Source organism: Myotis davidii, unplaced genomic scaffold, assembly GCF_000327345.1.
Source record: "Myotis davidii unplaced genomic scaffold, ASM32734v1 scaffold705, whole genome shotgun sequence".
NCBI lineage: Eukaryota > Metazoa > Chordata > Mammalia > Chiroptera > Vespertilionidae > Myotis > Myotis davidii.
In genome coordinates, this window is record NW_006296405.1 from 507,355 (window position 1) to 528,030 (window position 20,676).

A 20,676-nucleotide genomic window follows, 5' to 3' on the forward strand; every position below is an offset into this window, starting at 1 on the left:
CTTTTTCTTTTCAACATTTTAATTTTTTTTAAATTGATTTTAGAGAGAGAGGAAGGCGGGGAGAGAGAAACATCGATGTGAGAGAGAAACATTGATCAGTTGCTTCTTTCACATGCCCTTACCTGGGATAGAACCCAAAATCTTCAGTATGTGCCCTAACCAGGATTAGAACTCACCACCTGCTGGTATGTGAGATGGATGCTCCAACTAACTGAGCCACACTGGCCAGGGGGCACTTTTTCTTTCAGCTGTCACATTTTTATGAGTAAAACTTCATCTTATTCTGGAAGTTAGTTGATACGGGTGATTCAGATAAAATTGCGTAATATGGCAGTATTAAGTTTTTATTCAATAGAAATTGGGAAAAAAATTTTCTTTTTTTAAAAATATTTATTTCAGAGAGGAAGGGAGAGGGAGAGAGAGAGAGAGAAACATCAGTGATAAGAGAGGGTCATTGATCGGCTGCCTCCTGCATGACCCACACTGGGAATTGAGCCTGCATGGGACAATGCTCAACCAACTAAGCCATACTGACCAGGGTAGTGCATATTTTCTTTCAAATTATTGTTTTGGGTTTCTTCGGGTGTATACCCAGAAGTGGAATTGCTGAGTCATAAGACAGTTCTATTTTTAATTTTTTTGAGGAACCTCCATACTGTTTTCTATAGTGGCCGCACCAATGCTGCATTCCCCCAAGAGTGCACAAGGGGTCCCTTTTCTCCACATCCTTGCCAACACTTGTTTATTGATGATAGCCATTCTGACAGGTGTGAGATACCTCATTGTGGATTTTGCATTTCTCTGATGATTAGTGATATTGAGCATTTTTTCATCTGTCTATTGGGTGTCTGTATGTTCTCTGAAGTGTGTATTCAGGTCCTCTGCTACTTATTTCTATATATATATGGAGAGAGAGAGAGAGAGAGAGGGAGGGAGGGAGGGAGAGGGCGCTTCCTTCGTCATATATTAATTGACCATATAGGTGTGCATTTATTTCTGGGCTCATTATTCTATTTCACTGATCTCTGTCTGTTTTTATGCCAGTACCAATCTGTTTCAATTACTATTGCCTCGTAGTATAGTTTGATATCAGGTAGTGTGATCCCTCCAACTTTGTTTCTTTCTCAAGATTGTTGTGGCTGTTCAGGGTCTTTTGTGATTCCATATACATTTTTGAGTTATTCTAGTTTTGTGAAAAAAAAAAAAAAAAAAAAAAACAAAAAAAAACACGCCATTACCATTTTGATAGGAATTGCATTGAGTCTATCTATGGATTGCTCTGGGTAGTATGGGCATTTTAATCATGTTAATTCTTCCTATTTGTAACACTATATATGCTTTCATTTACTTGTACCTTCAGTTTCTTTCCTCAGTGTCTTATTATTTTCTGAGTACAGGTCTTTTACCTCCTTGGTTAAATTTATTCATAGTGTTGTTGTTTGGTTTTTTTTTTTTTTGAGGCAATTATAAATAGGATTGTTTTCTTAGTTTCCCTTTCTGGTAATTCATTATTAGTGTGTAAAAATGCAATTGATTTTTGAATATCTATTTTGTATCCTGCTATTTTACTGAATTTCTTTATCAGTTCTGATAGTTTTATGGTGGGATCTTTAGGGTTCTCTATATACAATATTATGTCATCTGCAAATGACTGTTTTACTACTTCCTTTCCAATTTGGTTGCCTTTTATTTCTTCTTGCCTGAATGCTGTGGCCATATTAAAATCTTTTAAAAATAGATGAATCCACTTTTCTGCCCTTAGAAAATGTGGAATGGTGAGTACAGATGGACCTTAACCTGGAAGTCAAGGCTTGATTCCCAGTCAGGGCACATGCCTGAGTTGTGGGCTCAATCCCCAGTGGAGAGTGTGCAGGACGCAGCCAGTTGATGTTTCTCTCTCTTCGGTGGTTTTATCTCTCTACCCCTCTCCCTTCCTTTCTCTAAAATCAATAAAAAATATGTTTTATCAATAAAAAAGGAAATAAGACCTGAAGTTAAAATGAAGCCCCATGTGAAATCTTTTAATTATTTTTTTACTTTCTTATATATGTGTATATCCATAAGTAATAGGTAGCATTGTTAATGCATTTGTAAATAAATGATGTCATACGTTTTAGTTCAGTATTACCTTTGGGATTCATCGATGTTGATAGAAGTAGCTCAACTTTGCTTTTAATTCATTTATAATAAGTTACATACATGTACTTTATTTTACATATCTATTTTGTTGTTGTACATTTTGGTTATTTCCAGTTTTTCAGCATTATATATATTGCTGTAATAAACATTTATGAATGTTTTTTTGAGCACAGATGGGTGGGCAGGCTTTTTTACTTAGTAGATACAATAAGAATTGTAATTTATGTTCATACTCAGCATATGTGTTTTATATATGCATACTAGACACTGTACTTTTACAAAAATAATATTTACCCATATGTTTGTGAGATGCACCCATGAAATATGTATAGGTATATCCCCTCATTTAAAAAAATATGCTAATCAGGCACCACATTTGGCAAATAATGGTTAATGTCTGTAACCTGAAGCAGAATTGCTGATCTTAGTGGTAGTGACAATCATTAGCTTTGCTAGAGGAGAAAATCTTACTCTTCAAAGTGATGGTAGCAAACTTCACATTTCCATTAACAGCATTTGAGACTTACTGTGTGTGTTTTTTTCTATCAAAACCAACACTTGTCTAGCTTTCTAATATTTATCAATATAATGGATGTGAAATGGTATCCCAGTGTTTCTAAGTCTTTTTTTCTGATCAAATATTCTGAGTGCCATTTCTCTGTCAGACTCTGCAAAGCAGTAAAGATGCTACCAAGAGAATTGAGACATGACTTCTCCTATTCCAGGAGAGGGAGGTTAGCTTTGTCAGCCTGTAAGTGTCAGAGACAGAGCAATGTGCAGTCCACTTGGAAACACGGCTGTTGTGAGAGATGAAGCTTGACCTTGGTTTTGAAACATGAGGAGGTGTTTTCAGACAGAGTTGAAGGACATTCTAGGTGGAGAGGAGGGTACTGGGCAAAGGCATGGAGCTGTAAAACCACATCAGTCAGAGAACTTACTGAGTGTTAATGACTGTGCGTGGAGTCCTAGGATTGGGAGCCTCAGAGGAGGCAGAGGGGAATCTGCAGATGGGTGGGCAGGTTGAAGGAGTTTTGTACTGCAGGCACTGATCGTAATTGGTGAAGATTTTAAGCAGAGTATTAACAGAAAATTTTTTTTAAGTCTAGAAATGAATTTTGGTATTTTAAAGATTCTGGTCAATGAAGGTTTTTTTCGGTTTCACTTGTTAGCTTGCCTCTTATTTCTGTGCTTTGGAAACAGGCTGATAATAGAAAGTTGTTCCTTTGAACTGAAGTTGGTCATTGATTTCTAAAATAGAGATCATTGTAGCCTAGCATATGATATATTTGCTCTTTTCTATGCTGCTTGGTTTTAAGTATGACAACAGGTAGTCTTCAGGGTATTTTCTTTCTATTGTCCAATAAGAATGGGTGTAGGTTTGTACAGGTTGGTAATTTTAAGAGCTTGTATTTTAGGACAGTGTCTTTCATCAGGATATTTTCAATCTTTCATTATTGCTGTATCATAACAAGTATGAATATAGTCTAAAGAACTTCCTTTAGAAAGCTTGAGTGACTCTTATTAAATCAACTGTGTGTGTGTGTGTGTGTGTGTGTGTGAAGATGAGGATAGAAGAGAGAGATCTCTTTGGGATCCTTGCCACTTTGGGCATTCCATAGCTGTGAGTCCTGTTTAATAGGAGCACTTGTCTGGCTTTACAGCATGAATGTTGAGGCCTGCCAGCCTTTAATTTAAATAGCAGATTTAGAGACCAAGTTAGAGAGAGTTGTACTGTTTTGAAATTCTCAGTGCCTTAAAAGAAATAAATGTTAAACGTATAGCACCGAACAGCAAACACTTGTTGGTGTGTGCATGCTTGGTATTTGCTCTTGGTAACCTCACACTTGTGTTAGTTTTAAGGAGAGTATTCAAACATATGTTCTTTGATATGCAGGGCAACAGTGAGTACTGAACAGATGTTATTTTTCCCCTAAAGATATTATTACTGATTTAGAGGGAGAGAGAAGGGAGAGGGAGAGAGAGAGAGAGAGAGGGAGAGAAACATGGATGTGAGAGCAAAACATTCATCAGCTGCCTCCTGCAAGTCCCCTTCTGGGGATCGAGCCCATAACTGAGCATATGCCCTGGAATGGAGCCAGCAGCCTTTCGGTTCATGGGATGATGCCCAACTAAGTGAGCCACACTGGCCAGGGCTGCACAGATATTATTTTTAATTTAGGAAACTCGGAGGCAAGTAAATTTTTAAAAATTAATATGTTTTAATTTTTAGAGAGAGAGGAAGGGTGAGAGACAGAAACATTGATGATGAGAGAGAAATATCAATCAGGACAGAAACATAGATCCGGTTGCACCACAACAGGGAGCAAACCCACAACCTACTGACTGGGAATCAAATCAACGGCCTTTTGGTGCCTGGATGATGCTCAACCAATTAAGCCACACTAGCCAGAACTACAAATAGATTTTTAAAAAATATATATTCTATTGACCTTTTACAGAGAGGACAGGAGAGGGACAGAGAGTCAGAAACATCGATTAGAGAGGAACATCGATCAGCTGCCTCCCGCACACTCACCACTGGGCATGCGCCCGCAACCAAGGTACATGCCCTTGACCGGAATCGAACCCGGGACCCCCGAGTCCACAGGCCGGCGCTCCATCCGCTGAGCCAAACCGGTCAGGGCACAAATAGATTTTTTAAAAGAACTTTTCTAAATCTTGCAGTTCAAAGTTTTAGTTGTCTTTTTTAGCTACTTGATACTTTAAAAATACATACTTCTTCCCTCCATAATCTCTCTAAAATAAAAGCTTTTTATTAGTTTAGTACTTAGTCCAGGGAGAGTACTTACTGAGAGAACCATATCTGGGATCAAAAGATCTAGACAGCCCTAGCTGGTTTGGCTCAGTGGATGGAGCATTGGCCTGTGGACTGAGGGTTTCCTGGTTTGATTCCAGTCAAGGGCACGTACCTGGGTTGTGGGCTTGATTCCCAATAGGGGGCGTGCAGGAGGCAGCCAATCAATGATTCTCTCTCTCATCATTGATGTTTCTATCTATCTCTCCTCTCCCTTCCTCTCTGAAATCAATAAAAATTAAAAAAAAAATATCTAGACAGAGACTTGGCCAGTGTGAGTCAGTGGTTGAGCATTGACCTATGAAAGTGGGAGGTCAAAGTTCCATTCCTGGTCAGGGCACATCCCTGAGTTTTGGGCTTGATCCCTAGTAGGGGGTGTGCAGGAGGCAGCCCATCAATGATTCTCATCATCGAGGTTTCTTTCTCTCTGTCCCTCTCTCTGAAATCAATAAAAATATATTTAAAAGATCTAGACAGAAGTTTGTGTCACCCAGCATTCCTACCTTGCCCTTTCCTTTCAGAAATCCCCGGTGTTGATTCTCTCAGCCTTGTCGTCTATGAGCCACCCAACTTCCAATATACACACACAAATACAAATACACATACAATTTAACAGCTTAACATGTTAACACTTTGGCAGCAGAAGTGGGCTGACTCAGTTGGATACAAGGTGACTGTTCTAAAATAAATAAAATGAAACAGCACAATCTTGAATTTATGGGCAGCATCTGAGACTGAACAAATGAGAGTTCTGCAGGTGGTTTGGCCATTAGCTGTGAGCATGCTAGAAGTGGACAGGATGTTTTCTCTGTAGTGTATAACCTTGAAGTCTTGCATCTATTTCCATTTCCCCAGGAATGAAATCCAAAACAGTAAAGCTATTTTCCTTCCATTAGCTTTCAAAACAAAAGTAAGGTTTGTAAATCTGAATTAGACTGTTGCATAGTGCTAAAGAGGATGGCTCTGGTCCTGGATTGGATTTTTGGTGAGGATTTTAAAAATTCTGTTAGAACTTGAGCATAGATACATGGTTTTAAAAAGTGAGATGAGCCCTCACCGGTTTTGCTCAGTGGATAGAGCATCGGCCTGCGGACTAAAGGGTTCTAGGTTCGATTCCGGTCAAGGGCATGTACCTTGGTTGTGGGTACATCCCCAGTGGGAGGTGTGCAGGAGGCAGCTGATCGATATTTCTCTCTCATCGATGTTTCTAACTCTCTGTCCCTCTCCCTTCCTCTCTGTAAAAAATCAATAAAATATATTTTTTAAAAAAGTGAGATGAGGCTGGCTGGTGTTGCTCAGTGATTGAGTGTCTACCCATGATCCAGGAGGTCACGGTTTGATTTCCAGTCCGGGCACATGCCCTGGTTGCAGGCTTGATCCCCAATAGGGGGCGTGCAGGAGGCAGCTGATCTGTGATTTTCTTGCATCACTGATGTTCTTATCCCACTCTCCCTATCCCTTCCTGTCTCTGAAATCAATAAAAAGCATATTTAAAAGTAAAATTAAAAAGTGAGATGGAAACACAAGAATATTAACCACTTGTATATATTCTGTAGCAAATGGCTGAGAAGTTTAAACAAATCTGTTAACATCTGTATTCCATGAGCATGTTGATTTCTGTGGTGCATAAAGCCAGTGCAGTACCTGAAGACTATTCTCCTATTTTCTTAGCTCCCCCTTTGAAGTGTAGATGTTTAATGTAGAGGCTTTCTATGTTAAGCCAGTAATAGTGCCCATGAAAACTTTGTGTTCTCGCCTGTCGGGTAGCTCAGTTTCTTAGAGCTTTATCCTGATAGGCCAAGGTTGCCGGTTTGATCCCTGACAAGGGCACATACAAGAATCAACCAGTGAGCCGTAACCAGTTTGGTTCAGTGGATAGAGCGTCGGCCTGTGGACTGAAAGGTCCCAGGTTCGATTTTGGTCAAGGGCATGTACCTTGGTTGCGGGCGCATGCCCAGTGGGAGGTGTGCGGGAGGTGGCTGATAAGATATTTCTCTCTCATTGATGTTTCTAACTCTCTCTCTCCCTTCCTCTCTGTAAAAAATCAGTAAAATATATATTTTTTAAAAAGAATCAACCAATGAATGCATAAAGTGGAACAAGTTGATGTTTCTCCCCCACCCCCTCAAAATCAATAAATACATTTTAAAAATTAAAAACAACAACTTTGTGTTTTAGACATTAAAATCCTGAATTAAATCAATGTGATTATCTGCCTATAAAAAAGCTGAAGTTATTTGAAGAAAAATTAGCAGGCTTGGGAATATAAGCCATTTGAAAACTTAAAGTGCATCTGAGAAAGCCTTCTGAGAGTCAGAAGGTTTTATGGATTTCTTCTGGCTTGTCATTAATAATTGAACTTGGTGTGAAAGACACATTTTAGCTGGATGCATTTACGAGACTGCTAAAGGACAAGAATTTTTTATTATAGATTGTCACTGTCTCTGCTCTGTTCCTATGTCCTGAACTAACAATTGAAAGAAAAACCTGTGGAACTCAGTATCTTCATTGCTTTCTAGATGGGTGGGGCTCAAAGGTGACTGCATGCTGGGGGTCGGTGGGGATCTTTTGGAAGGCAGGCAAATTGGGGTCATGGGCCACTTAGCCAAGGCTGTTTGCTTCTGCATTGGCCACAGGTGCAGTCAGGCTGTTTGACAGTGTTGAAGTTCTGCTTCCAAACGGACACCTTTCCAGTGTTTCTTCCTGGTATTCCAAAAACCATAGGTGGGGAAATAGTCTCATTCTGTTTATAGGTTAAGGGTGTTGCCTGAATGCACCAGAAGTATTATTATTATTATTTAAAAATAGGAGAGAAAAATCATTGATCGTCTGCCTCTTGCAAGAACCACACTGGAGATCGAGCCCACAACCTGGGCATGTGCCCTGACTAGGAATCGATCCTGTGACCTTCTAGTTCATAGGTCGATGCTCAACCACTGAGCCATGCCATCGGGGCCACCAGAAGTATTATTTAATATTTATTTTAAGATTTGAGACAACAGATGAAGAAAACTTTCCAAACTTCCTTAACAAAATGGAGCCAAACCCCTGGTTTTTCTTGGGAAATGTGTTTCTACACGCCTTTAAAGCTATAAAAGTTAATTTCATAGCCTCAGGGAAAGATATTGCTTCCCCTAACAATCATTTTTAGGAGAGTTGGAAACTGAGTTGTCATTTGGTCTATAACGTAAACTGATAAAAAGCCTCTTTGTACCAGGGTTACTTTGTGCCAGGCACTGTGCTTTTTTTTTAAAGCACCTTAGATATCTGATTTAATCCTCAAAATAATCCTGAGTGGTAGCTCATCTTGTCATTTTTCCTCTTTTAAAGATGAGAAACCTGAGGTGTAGGCCCCCATCTCAGGCCAAGTAAGTTTCGGATAAACTCTAAACCACTAAACTCTACATTATACTGCTTATATTTCCCTGGACCATGTGGCAAGGTTGGTGGTCTTGTTTTCCCAAGGGAGCGGGCTCAGAGTAGATAAAAGTAATTTACTCTCATGGCTAGTGTTGAAACCAAAATTCAAACCTGGGTCAGCTCGAAGTGAAAGCCTGTGTTCTTTCCACTGAGCTTATCATATTACCTCTTAGGGTACATTACTGTAATATCTGATTTACTAGGATCTTTTTATTTCTTGTGTTGGCTGCCATCAGTTTATAGAGGGGTTGGTTTAAAAACTTCATTTGTGAGATGGTGGTTTGGAGCTCAGAATGCATTGTCTGCTAGCAATGGGTGCTGGACCTGGTTGTGGTTCCGAGGCCATACCCCATTGCGACAGTTGATTGACTTCACCTTCTTATGCCTGTGATACCAACCTGGGTTCTAAGACTTGCCTCCAGTTCCAGAGGAAGAGACACAGATAGGTGTTCCTAGTTGTTTCCAGATTCCATTTGACCCTTTACGAATGCTATTTCCCTTGGTGTAGGTAGCAGATATGAAGTATGGGGTTGAGGGTGAGTACGAAGCCTCTGAGACCTGGTTCAGAGTGTGGCTGTACCAGTGTTTCCTGTTCTCCTACCCACTGCTAGATGACCTGAGATGAGACTATTAACCTTTCTAAGACTCAGTGTCTTCATCTAAAATTAAGGGATGCCCCCATGGGTTATTATAGAACTTTGAGTGGCACAAACAATCATTAGATGTTCAGCATGGTATCCGGACATGGTAGATGTTCAGGAAACGATGGCAGTAATGGTGGAGATGGTGATTTATTCTGCTTTGTGATCCATCTTCTAATTAAATGTAAATTTTCATATACTTTAAAATCTTAACTTTAACTGTAAATTCACTTGTTGAACAAAATTTTTAAGTGTTGCACATACATTTTGATGAATGGCTTTGATATTAAATCAGCAACTTTCATGAGCCTTTTAAGTTCTTGTTGCATTTAAACTTAATGTACTTTTTGTTTCTCAGATGGAGAAACTGAGGTAGGAAGTAGGGATGAGCCAAATAGTAAAATGTTTGGCTTTGTGGGTCATATACTCAATGCTGCATTGTAGTACAGTTGCAGCCACCAACAGTATGTAAGTAAATGGGCTTGGCATGGTCCAATAAAACTTTATTTACAAAACAGGCCATGGGCTAGTTTGTGGACCCATAGACTAAAGGAGCATACTTAATTCTGTCTCATCATAAAAATCCTACATTGTCCTACAATCTCTCTCTGTAGGTTGATGTAGATTTATTAAAGGGTTTTCCCATGGGGCTTTATCCTCAGTTTTCACATAGCACATTATTTGCTATAAATTGATTCATATGTACACACCTTCAGTTATTTTCCAACTCTAGATTAGTATAGCTGCTTTCCTTCCAAACTCTTCTCCAAGAATATCTCAACAGGTTCCTAAAACTTTAATATGTCTCATTACTGACTTCATTGCTATATCCTCCAAAATCAGAATATTGTGTGTGTGTGTGTGTGTATGTGTGTGTATGTGTGTGTGTTTGCTCATCTGTTACCCAAGTGGGAAACCTGAGGTCCTCTTAACTCCTCCTTCATCCTGTTGATTCTGCCCCCTTGATTGTTACGCACCCCCTTCTCTTCATCCCTGCCACCAGTGCTTTATTCAGGCCCTCATGCTCTCCCTGGACTGTTGCTGCAAAACATCTCACAACTTCAGGGCTCCCTGTATCTAGGCTGTCTCTTTGTTGCTATCCTGTTTTTAGTACATCTGATCATGCCACTTCCTGCTTAAAACCCCTTAATTGTTCTTTAGTGCCTGTGGTTTCGGGCCGATCTTGGTTTAAGAATCATTTCAGTAGAGAAGGTGTAGTGCCTTCCTACCGAGAAGGTCCGAGTTGTGGTGCTGCACCCACTCCTGCAGCACACCAGCCTTCCCTTGCACTTCTGGCGTTAGAACTTTCATTTATTTTTCAGTATTTACCTCCAGCTTTGCATCTACCTCAAAGCCTTCTTTGTACTTCTCTCCACATCTCTACATTTGCCTTAGATGTTTCTCTTTTCTTCTGCATGCTTTAATAATAGCACTCTTTGTTTTCCCTTCTGATAAGCAGTTAGTTACCACTCTATAATCCACTGTGTGCTTGTGGTCCAACTCCCACTGCTTTCAAGCTGTTCATTGGAGGATAAATCCTGTATCTTCTATACCTTTATCCCCAACTCCAAAACTCTACATTGTACATCTGGGCTTCGACATTTTGAAGAAGGGTAAATATTTAGTAGTAAAGAGTTGGGGCTACATGTATAATTTTTTTTCATTTTGGGGGTGTCTTCTTATTTCTTCTTTCCCAGGGGAATTAAAAGCCAAAAGAAAATAGCAAAAAAAGAAAAGACCCTTGCTCAGCCAGTGTTGAGCGCCTTTCTGTGCACCGGAGGGTTGCCTGTTTGATTCCTGGTCAGAGTACATGCCTGGGTTGCGGGTTCAATCCCCCATGGGAGCCATGTTTCTTACTCCCTTCCACTCTCTAAGCATGTCCTTGGGTGAGTTCTAACGGAGGGGGTAGGGAAGGGGAGAAAGAAAAGACCCTTGGGGCTAGGGTCTGTGGTACAAACATGGCCCAGGGCTTATGATTATCCCCTGTTGGCTCTTCGTGGCCTGGCAGCTCACACCCTAGAGCAGTGGTTCTTAATTTGGAGTGCAGATCAGAAATTCATGGAGTGTTTCATCAGAGTATACATGTCTAATGAATACCTACCACCCCTTCTCCCCACCTAGTTATCATTAGGGCAGGGGATGTCAATACCATAGTGATACTTAACACACATTTCTTCCTATTGCCAGTTATTTCTCCCACTTGACATTCTCTCCCTGCTTCTTATTCTCATAGTTCTTCATGAATATTCTCCTCAAATCTTCTTAGTTCCTTTCCACTGAGAGAGAGGCTCTCGGTGCAATGAAGTTTAAATGATGAACATGTTAGCATCTCATTTTAGAACTCCAAATGCATTTACATTTTCTAGTAGAAACATTGGTATAGATGAGGATTAATGTGCTAAAGTAAAATAATGTACCTCAGGTACAAATGAGTTAAATTGGCTTTTATTTTTGAGAAATTACATTCTGAGTTGTAAGTAATGGCGTTAAGAACTTTTGAAACAAAACTGAAGTCTGTTAAGGACTCATGGACTCACTATAGAAAACAACATTCTATATCTCTGACTGCATCCCCCTTCTGTACCCCGACTTACATTTACAGATAGAGACTCAAGAGCTCCATGTAGGCATCCTTTCTTGGGAGGAACCCCAGGGTGTTCCTGGAAGGTGGGTTGGAAAGTGGTGTAAATTTTTTTGGTTCATATTTCAAGGAGGTGCACATTTCAATAGAGATTTCTCTGCAGCTGAATCAGTTATTCGCTGTCATAGTTATACGAACACTTAGCCGGTTTTGAGCCTATGCAGATAGTTAGCTGGAGTTTCTAAAGAAGAAACCTCTTTATTAAGTGACTGCTTAGTAATCTGCATAACAAATGAGCCATTTTACTTCAGAGATGTGAAAGAGGCATCTATAAATGAATAGTTTTTGAAACTAAAGTTGTTAACACAAAGTTCATCTCTTCACAGTAGGGTTTCACCAGAAATTGCTCTTTACTCTATTGAAGTGCACTAGTTTGAAATAGGAAAACATATTCCAATAATAGACCCATGCAATTAGCCTTTATTATAACGGAGTAAATGCTGGAATTTTTTGTGTGCATTACCTTTATCAATTGGTGTTAGTCCCAGGGGAACCACATAATAGCTAGAAAACCTTGATTGAAAGACACAAAGGTTTCTGTCTTACTCATAGGCATCCTTTTGTTCTTCAATTTAATAAAATGTTAGTCTCTTAAATCTTACTTTTTTGGTAACCATCATCTGATGGTAAGATTAAGGAATGATACTTAATTTTATTAACCAAATGAAATGGTACCTAATCATGCACTTCCTTCCTGCCACTGGTGGGGGTGGGGGGGTAAAGGCCTGATTTGTAGTATTTGCTGATTTCTAAGATGTAGAAACCCCACCATGGCTGGTTTTAGACTACCAGTGAGATGCCACTGAACTTGAAGTTGGAAAGAAATGCATATAACCAGCTGGTTAGTTCACACTGCTGAATTAAAACCTCAGCTGTCAAATGTTAAGAATTTTATAGCCTATATATTTTTTCAGCCTGTATTTTTAATACTTATCTCATTCCTGTTTTTACCTTTGTCTTTTGTTTTGTTGTTGTTTTAATTGGCCATTCTGCTGTATAATTAACATACAATAAAATTCAACAATTTTAAGCATAAAATTTGATAAGTTTTAACAGATGTATGCCCCACCACAATCATGATATACCCTATTACCTCTTCTACACACAGTTGCCAGATTAATTTTTCTAGCATCTTGTTTTGCATCCACCTATATAAAACCATCACTGGCTACATGGTCTTTATTGGATAAAGTACAGAATTCTGCAGCCTTGTCCTCTGCTGTCTTGCCTCCTGCCTGCTTTTCTGGCTGTATGGACTACTACCTGCCTACATCAATTTCTTATTAAAAAAACACACCTTCGTGGCAAAAAACAACAACAATAACAAAAACAACAACCAAAAAATCACTGGTTCCTAGCACAGATCCTACATGTATGTCTTTGCTCGTGTCTGTACCCTGCCTGCAGTAATCCTGTCACCTCATATTTCTTCTTGTTTTGACTGTCTTGCCTTTCCTTATGAGTCTAGTTCGAACCCCATTTTTTTCTTATGCAATTCAGTCTTTAGTAATAACTTCCTCATACGACCTATTGTACTACTATTTGGCACTTAACTTTGCAACTTGTAAATGGTTCTTGATGACAATAAACTTTTCAGTGGTTCTTCCAACTCATGATAGTGTAGGGGAGAATAGTATTGCTATAACATAGACCTCTTAGAGGATAAAGGTTTGGTTTGTCCCAGAGTAGAGTAATGTCTCTCAAAAACAGTGTTAGTCATTAAAATACCCATTGGAACTTTTATCTCTGTCTTGGAATTCAACCAGAGGTGGTTAGTATCATGGACTTTGAACTCTTGGCAAGATTTAAACATTTAAAGTAGTCCCAAAAGAAAATTCTTTGTTCCTTTCAGCCAGTTTTATTTTACTTTTTGAAGTACTAGTAAGAAGTCAGGGTGTACCTCATTGATTTCCTTCCTGTCCCAGGAAAGCCATATTATGGTATTCTGAAAGAACTTTTGTGTCTTTTTTGGTAAGTTTACTATTAGCAAATAGTTTTTCTTTTTATTTTGAAACTTGGTAATTTCTTTGTAAAAAAAAAAAAAAATTGCACACGTACTTGTTGAAATCTGGCAGTGAACAATAACCCAACAAATATTTAGAACAGTTTTAGATGCCTGTCTCTATTTCACAGTCTACCTTGCAAGGTTCCTCTTCTGTCCTTTAAAGGACTCACGTCCCACAGTTGGTCCTCATCTCTTGTTAATTGAAACACTTTTCTTGTCGGATTTCATCTATTGCCTGAACATAATTGTCTCAAAAATTAAGATTTCGCATCTCTTGGGTTTCAGCTTTGGATGGCCAAATGAGTACTGGACATTTCCACTTAGCTGCTCTTCATAGACTACAGAATTAACGTGGCCCAAGCAGGACATTTCTGTATCTTACACCTCTCTTATTGTACTGTTCTCTTGCTGAATGATATTGCCATCCCTAAATAACTTGAGCTTAAAACCTTGGAATCATCTTTGGCTTGTTCCTGTTCCCTTACTTTGTCTGTCAGATCCACCTCAAATTTTCTTTGTTTTGTTGTTAATCCTCACCTGAGGATATTTTTTCATTGATTTTTAGAGTGAAAGGGAGGGGGAGAGAGACACACAGAGAAACGTCGATGTGAGAGAGACACTCGATTAGTTGCCTCCCGCACGCACCCTGACCAGGGCCAGGGATGGAGCCTGCAACTGAGGTACATGCCCTTGACCTGAATCAAACCTGGATCCCTAGTCCAAGGGCCGATGTTCTATCCACTGAGCCAAAATGGCTAGGGCTCAAATTTTCTTTTTTTTAGTTGATTTTGTTTGTTTTTAAGAGAGACAGACACATACACACACACACACACATCAATTTGTTGTTTCATTTATTTTAATGCATTCATTGTTCTTAATATGTGCTCAGACCAGGGATCGAATCCACAACCTTGGCGTATCAGGACTATACGCTAACTGAGCTACCTGGCTAGGGCTCTACCTCAAATATTTTTAAGTCTTTGTCCTTGTCTCCGTTTGAAGTCAGGCTAACGTCATCTTTGTTGGGAGAGAGATTCTCCCCCTCCCCAAATATTCAGTTAATGAACTATGAGCAGGTCTACTTCCCTGGCCTCAGATTAGCCAAGCTTATGAGTCTGAAAGGTAAAATTGGAAAGCCAGTATGCAATTTTTAGCGTGTACCAGTGTGTTATATCCTAGACAGAGCTAAGAGACCATACCATAACTAGGTTATCTGAGAAGGAATCAGAACAAAAGCGGTGAGATGAAGCAACGTTTAATGGCCTGTCTTAATTTGGCCTGTCTTAATCAGATGATTAAGACAGGCCATTTTTTAAAAATATATTTTTTGATTTCAGAGAGGAAGGGAGAGGGAGAGAGAGATAGAAGCATCAATGATGAGAAAGAATCACTGATTTTCTGCCTCCTGCACATCCCCCACTAGGGATTGAGCCTGCAACCCAGGCATATGCCCTTAGACCAGAATTGAACCGGGGACCCTTTAGTCCGCAGGCCAATGCTCTCTCCACTGAGCCAAACGGGCTAGGGCGCCACCATCTCTTAATAGGGCAATTCCTTCTGACCAGAAAACTCATGTCTATGAGCAAATGCTCGGCCTCCTCCCCTGCCCAATTGCTCCCATGGCCGGCCCTTGCCAGCCTTTCTTTAAATTCTTCAGTGCTTAAGGGTGGACCCTTGCTGTCGGATACCTTGTTTCTTTTCTGTTTTTTAAAAAATATACTTTTATTGATTTCAGAGAGGAAGGGAGAGAGCAATAGAAACATCAATGATGAGAGAGAATCATTGATCAGCTGCCTCCTGCACACCCCACACCAGGGATCAAGCCCGCACCTTGTCTTATGCCCCTGACTGAAATCGAACCTGGGACCCTTTAGTCTGCAGGCTGACACTCTATTAACTGAGCCAAACCACCTAGGGTTGATACCTTGTTTTTTTACATGTATGAGTACATTCATTTTGGCTCTGCTTGAATCTTGCCAGGGGAAACCAAGTTTTCTCTTTCAGATGGCTTACAGCCTCTTCTTTTTCACTCATTATGCGTTGATCTCAGGTTAAACTTTGAGGCCCACCTTATTACATGTTTTTGGAGAAAACTTGATTGTAGCTGCTATGTAAGAACAAAAGGCTAATTTTCCCTAGTATTCAGCTGGCATCACTACCTCCTTCAATAAACAAAATAGTACTTATGGCCAGACCTACAGAGAAACAGACAATAGGCTGAAGTAGAGAATATTTGTGGAGTATGTTGGGTTGTATACTTCGGGTGACTAGAAAGGAGGTGACATTTAAGACCATAAAGGGCCCGGCTGGTGGGGTTCAGTGGTTGAGCATCGACCTATGAACCAGGAGCTCATGGTTCGATAACTGGTCAGGGCACACGCCCGGGTTGCAGGCTTAGTCCCCAGTTGCGGGTGTGCAAGAGGCAGCCAATCAATGGTTCTCTCTCATCACTGATGTTCATATGTCTCTCATTGATTATATCTTTCTTTCCCTCTCCCTTCCTCTTTGAAATAAAAAGACACACTGTCAAGGATAAAAAGCAGCAAGCTATCTGTAGGAAGAGGGAAGTGAGGACTAGCCTGAAGTAGCCATTGCAAAGGCCCTAAGGAGGACAAGAGCTGCTTGTGCATTAGGGAATGAAAGACCAATGTGGCTGGAAAGGCAGAGAGGAAGAATATGGTATGAATATACTGTTTCAATCTATTGTGGGCTCACATAAATATGAGATTAGGCAACTATTGATACAGTGATTTGTGTAGATTAGATTTGTTTCAAACTAGTACTTGGTTATCTGTTAGAATTAGTGATTCTAAATATTTATTTTGCATATTCCTTTCTGGAAAGTTAATTTTCACAAATAATGACTGGAAATAAACCCTTCAAATTTTAGTCTTATGTGCAGCATATCCTACAATTGGCCAGATACTCTTAGGGAGTTTCTTTCTGTGCCTGCATTTCTATCCCTGGGGAACTTATAATAAAGACAGATAAGCCATCTGTATCATATTGAGAATTTTCACTGATTGACCATAGTTATTTTCTGCATTAATGCAGAATCGTTATCTGAAAACCAATTCAAGATAAGCACAGCAGAATCATTTAAACTTGCGTGAGTACTATATTTGAATTATGTTGATTGGTGTGTTAACTTACTTTCAAATATTTTTTGGGGTGGTTTTCTGTAAGTGCAAGGCTTCTCTCCTTCCCTTCTCACAAGCTTGTTTTGTGTCTTTCACTACACCAGATTGAATATGCATCCTTGGGCTTAAGGGGAAGCAGAATATTTTGGCCGACAATGAGTAGTAGCTCTACTGCTCACCAACAATCTTACCTTGGAAAGTGGCACAGCCCGACCATTTTTATAGAGGAAAAAGTATCCGCACAGTAGGGTTGTTGAGAGGTTTAAGTGATGTAACATATGTAAGACACTAACATCTCTTGGTAGAGGCTTGGTAAATATTTGGCATTTGTTAATCTTCAACTACCCTGTGGGGTAAATATGATTATCTCCACTTTTGTAAATGTGAGGAAAGAGGCAAGACTTAGAGAAAGTGTCACTTGCTGTAGTTGGTGCTTCTCAAACTTTAATGTGGCCCGGCAGGTGTGGCTTAGTGGTTGGGCATTGACCTATGAACCAGGAGGTCACTGTTTGATTCCCGATCAGGGCACCTGCCCAAGTTCGGGCTTGATCCCCAGTAGGGGCGTGCAGAAAGCAGCCAATCAATGATTTATTTCTCATCACTGATGTTTCTATCTCTTGCTCCCTCCCTTTCTCTTTGAAATCAATAAAAAGTATATTTAGAAAAACACACAAAAACTTCAATGTGCATGTTAGTCACTGGGGGTCCTAATTAGTCTGGAATGGGGCCATTTTCTGTTCACCACCTTGAATAGCTAGGTCTTAGGCTACTTATTTAGGAAGTGGTGGAACTGGGCCTCAAACCCAGTTTTGCTGAATGCAGAGCCTTCCACCATTCTATAGATCCTCCTTAACTCTCATCAGTGGAACACGGGTTTTATTGGGGTCCTGTAAGTTGTTTATTTAATAATCCCTTAGACTAGAACTTGAAGTTGTATTTCATTCATTAATTCATCATTACTTAGAATCTTTTTAGAGTACATAAAACATGAAGGAATATTACTTAATGTTGTCTTATTATCTTACATTTTAATGTCCCATATTCTTCTTGTCTACTCCACTGCCAACCTGCTGCTCTTCCTGCCTTCCCTTTTCCTTTTGTGGGAACAATGTCATCTACCAGGCCAGAAACATCAGATATTCTTGAGTTCTCTCTCTTCCTCACATACAATTAGTCATGAAGTTCTTTCAGTTCTTCGAAATCTGATTGAAATGTAGCTTCTTCTCCAGCCTCTGCTGCCTTCACCTCCTCCCTGTCCTTGTTCTGGCCTTTCTCCCACCATTGTCTCCCTGCCGTCCTCTGCAGTGTCTCTGGGGTTAATCTTCAGGACAAGTTTGATTATGCTACACACCTCTCCAACAGCTTTGTGATCTAGAAGCAGGAAGGGAAATGTTTTCTGCCAAGGTCCATTTGGGTATTTATAACATCATTTGGGGGCCATACAAAATTATCAGCTTAAAAATTAGCCTTTTTTATTTGGTCATTTAATTAACTCCTAATTAGGCATTCCTAATGCCTTGGCAGGGCCAAATCAAATGATTTCACAGCACCATAAGTGGCCCCTGGGCCAGACTTGCCCCACTCCTGATATAGAGTGTAGCGTGGGTAATAAGAGCACATGCTTGAACTAGACTGCTTATGTTCCAACCCTAGCTCCACAACTTACAGGCTGTGTGGGCCTGGGTGGATTATTTAACCTGTCTTTGTAATAATAACTTGTCTCCTTGGGCTCTTGTGAGGGTTATGAGTTAGTAAAAAGGCTTAGAGTAGCGCCCAGCACATTGTAAATGCTAAAAGGGCTAGCTGTAGTTAATATTTGTGACTAAAAAGAGGAAGTAATAATTTAAAGAATTGGGAAGGGGCTGTACCAGCATAGAAGTTGGGCTAAATGCCAGCTTTGGAACAAGTTATAGGTTAATAATCTCCTCATTAGCAATTGCTAACATCAGCATAAGACTGAGCATATCTATACTAATAAAAGGGTAATATGCTAATTAGAGCGGACATCCTTCCGGACAAAGCTGCAGTGGCTGCCTGAGGCTCAGACAAGCCACAGATGATGGCTGCCCCTGCAAGGGCTGGCCCAAAGCTCAGGCAAGTCACGGTGGCTGAGCGAGAACTGAGGCTCAGGCAGCTGCGGCGGCTGGCAGTGGCAGCAGCAGAGGTATGATGGGGGTGTAGCCTTCCCCTGATCGGCCGGTCGCTCCCCACAGTCAGTAGGACATCCCCTGAGGGCTCCCAGACTGTGAGAGGGGGCAGGCTGAGCTGAGGACCCCCCCCCCTCGCCCCTGTGCATGAATTTTTTGTGCACTGGGCCTCTACTTAAAGATAAAAAATCACATGTACTTAATTCTTCTCAAGATTGAAGAGATGTAATTTCAATTTTGTAGGTTGTTAACTAAGGTAGACTAAACTAACATGTACCCTGTTAAATCGTAGGATACTGATTTTGGTATATTAATAATAGCAGATACTGAGCCTTTCTTAATCCTGTGATATATTTACTATTACTCCCTTTTTACACTAAGGAAAACCAAGATACACAGAGGTTAAGTGACCTGCCCAAGACCATTACGGCAAGTAATTGATGAAGCTGAGATTAAATCTAATGAATGAGCCCACTCTGTAACCACTAGAATTCTGACCTTATGATATCACAGAATCTCTTGAAAAGAGCCCTCTTTCTTTGGCATTGAGGGAGCTTTGTAATCTAGTGATTTTTGTGAAAATGAGTGGCAGGAAGGTTAGTTGGGTATTAGGACTTATTTGCTGTCTTCTCAATCTCCTCAATGTGACTCTTCAGTCCTGGATTTTGCCGTGTAGACAATGCTGATGTTTAATATTTTCTATTTAAAGTGCTGTTAGCGGTTCCTTTTAACAGAAAAATTGTGGATTAGTCATGGGCAGATTACAGTCAGGTATTGATCCCTGTCTCGTTTCCTTTTGTCAACTAGCATATTCATGAGTCACTTTCCTTTGCCATCTAGCCAGCATTTGCTTAGAGAATGCATGCTACTTGATCAAGCCCAAGAGTAAGAAAAATATATTTGTGAGAGAAAACATTCAAATATTCATCTTGACATGTTTAAGCATGTTGAGACAGTTCTATCAGAGTTAAGGAGCAGATTAATGATAGGTACATTGGTTTCTTGTTTGCTTAGTATTTTTTTAAGGCATTGATTATTTCTTAGAAAAAGAAAAAACTTACTCATCCTATACTAATAAAAGACAAACATGCAAATTGACTATACTTTTGCTACGCCTTAAGCCATGCGCACCAGCCAGTCAGAGCGACTATATGTAAATTAACCCAATCAAGATGGCGGCCGGCACCCACGGAGCTGGAGCGAGCAGGAGGCTTGCTTGCTCCAGTGATAGAGGAAGCCAAGGTTCCCCGCCTGCAGCAGCCCAGCTCTGAGCTCCACTGAAAGCAACAAAGTTTCAATTATAGAAGGTAAATAAACCCCAGATACCGGCCGTGGCCATGGAGCTGGAGGAAGCAGGAGTGGGTTGCCCCTGGCGATGGAGGAAGCCAAGCTTTCCCCAGGCCTCCACTAAAGACAACAAAGTTTCAATTATAGAAGGTAAATCCCAGAATAAAAGAAAAAAAGGACAGGCTGGGAGCTTACATCACCAGGGTGCTTGTCCAGCCTGAAAACGGCGCTCAGCCCCTCACCCAGACTGGCCAGGCACCCCAGTGGAGACCCCCACCCTGAAGGGGGTGTGGCCAGCCTGAAAACAGCCATCAGCCCCTTACCCAGGCTGGCCAGGCACCCAAGCGGGGCCCCCACCCTGATCTGGGACACCCTTCAGGGCAAACCAGCTGGCATCCACCTGAGCACCAGGCCTCTAGTCCTATTTAGTAAAAGGGAAAA

The 20,676-nt window shown here is 40.5% G+C and overlaps 1 protein-coding gene across 6 annotated transcripts in view; it reads left to right on the forward strand.

The window, feature by feature from the left end:
• The window catches only part of UBE2H (ubiquitin conjugating enzyme E2H), a 108,592-nt gene that overhangs the window by 22,229 nt on the left and 65,687 nt on the right, over window positions 1–20,676 (forward strand). For 2 of the 6 annotated variants that reach the window (XM_015568875.1, XM_015568879.1), the window contains exons 1-2: window positions 16,283–16,340; window positions 16,716–16,770. The exons of the other annotated variants lie outside the window; for them this stretch is intronic. In XM_015568875.1, the coding sequence (XP_015424361.1) occupies window positions 16,298–16,340; window positions 16,716–16,770 (98 nt within the window). In that variant the 5' untranslated portion in view covers window positions 16,283–16,297. Of the gene's footprint in view, window positions 1–16,282; window positions 16,341–16,715; window positions 16,771–20,676 lie in introns of those variants that run through there. 6 annotated transcript variants of the gene reach the window in all.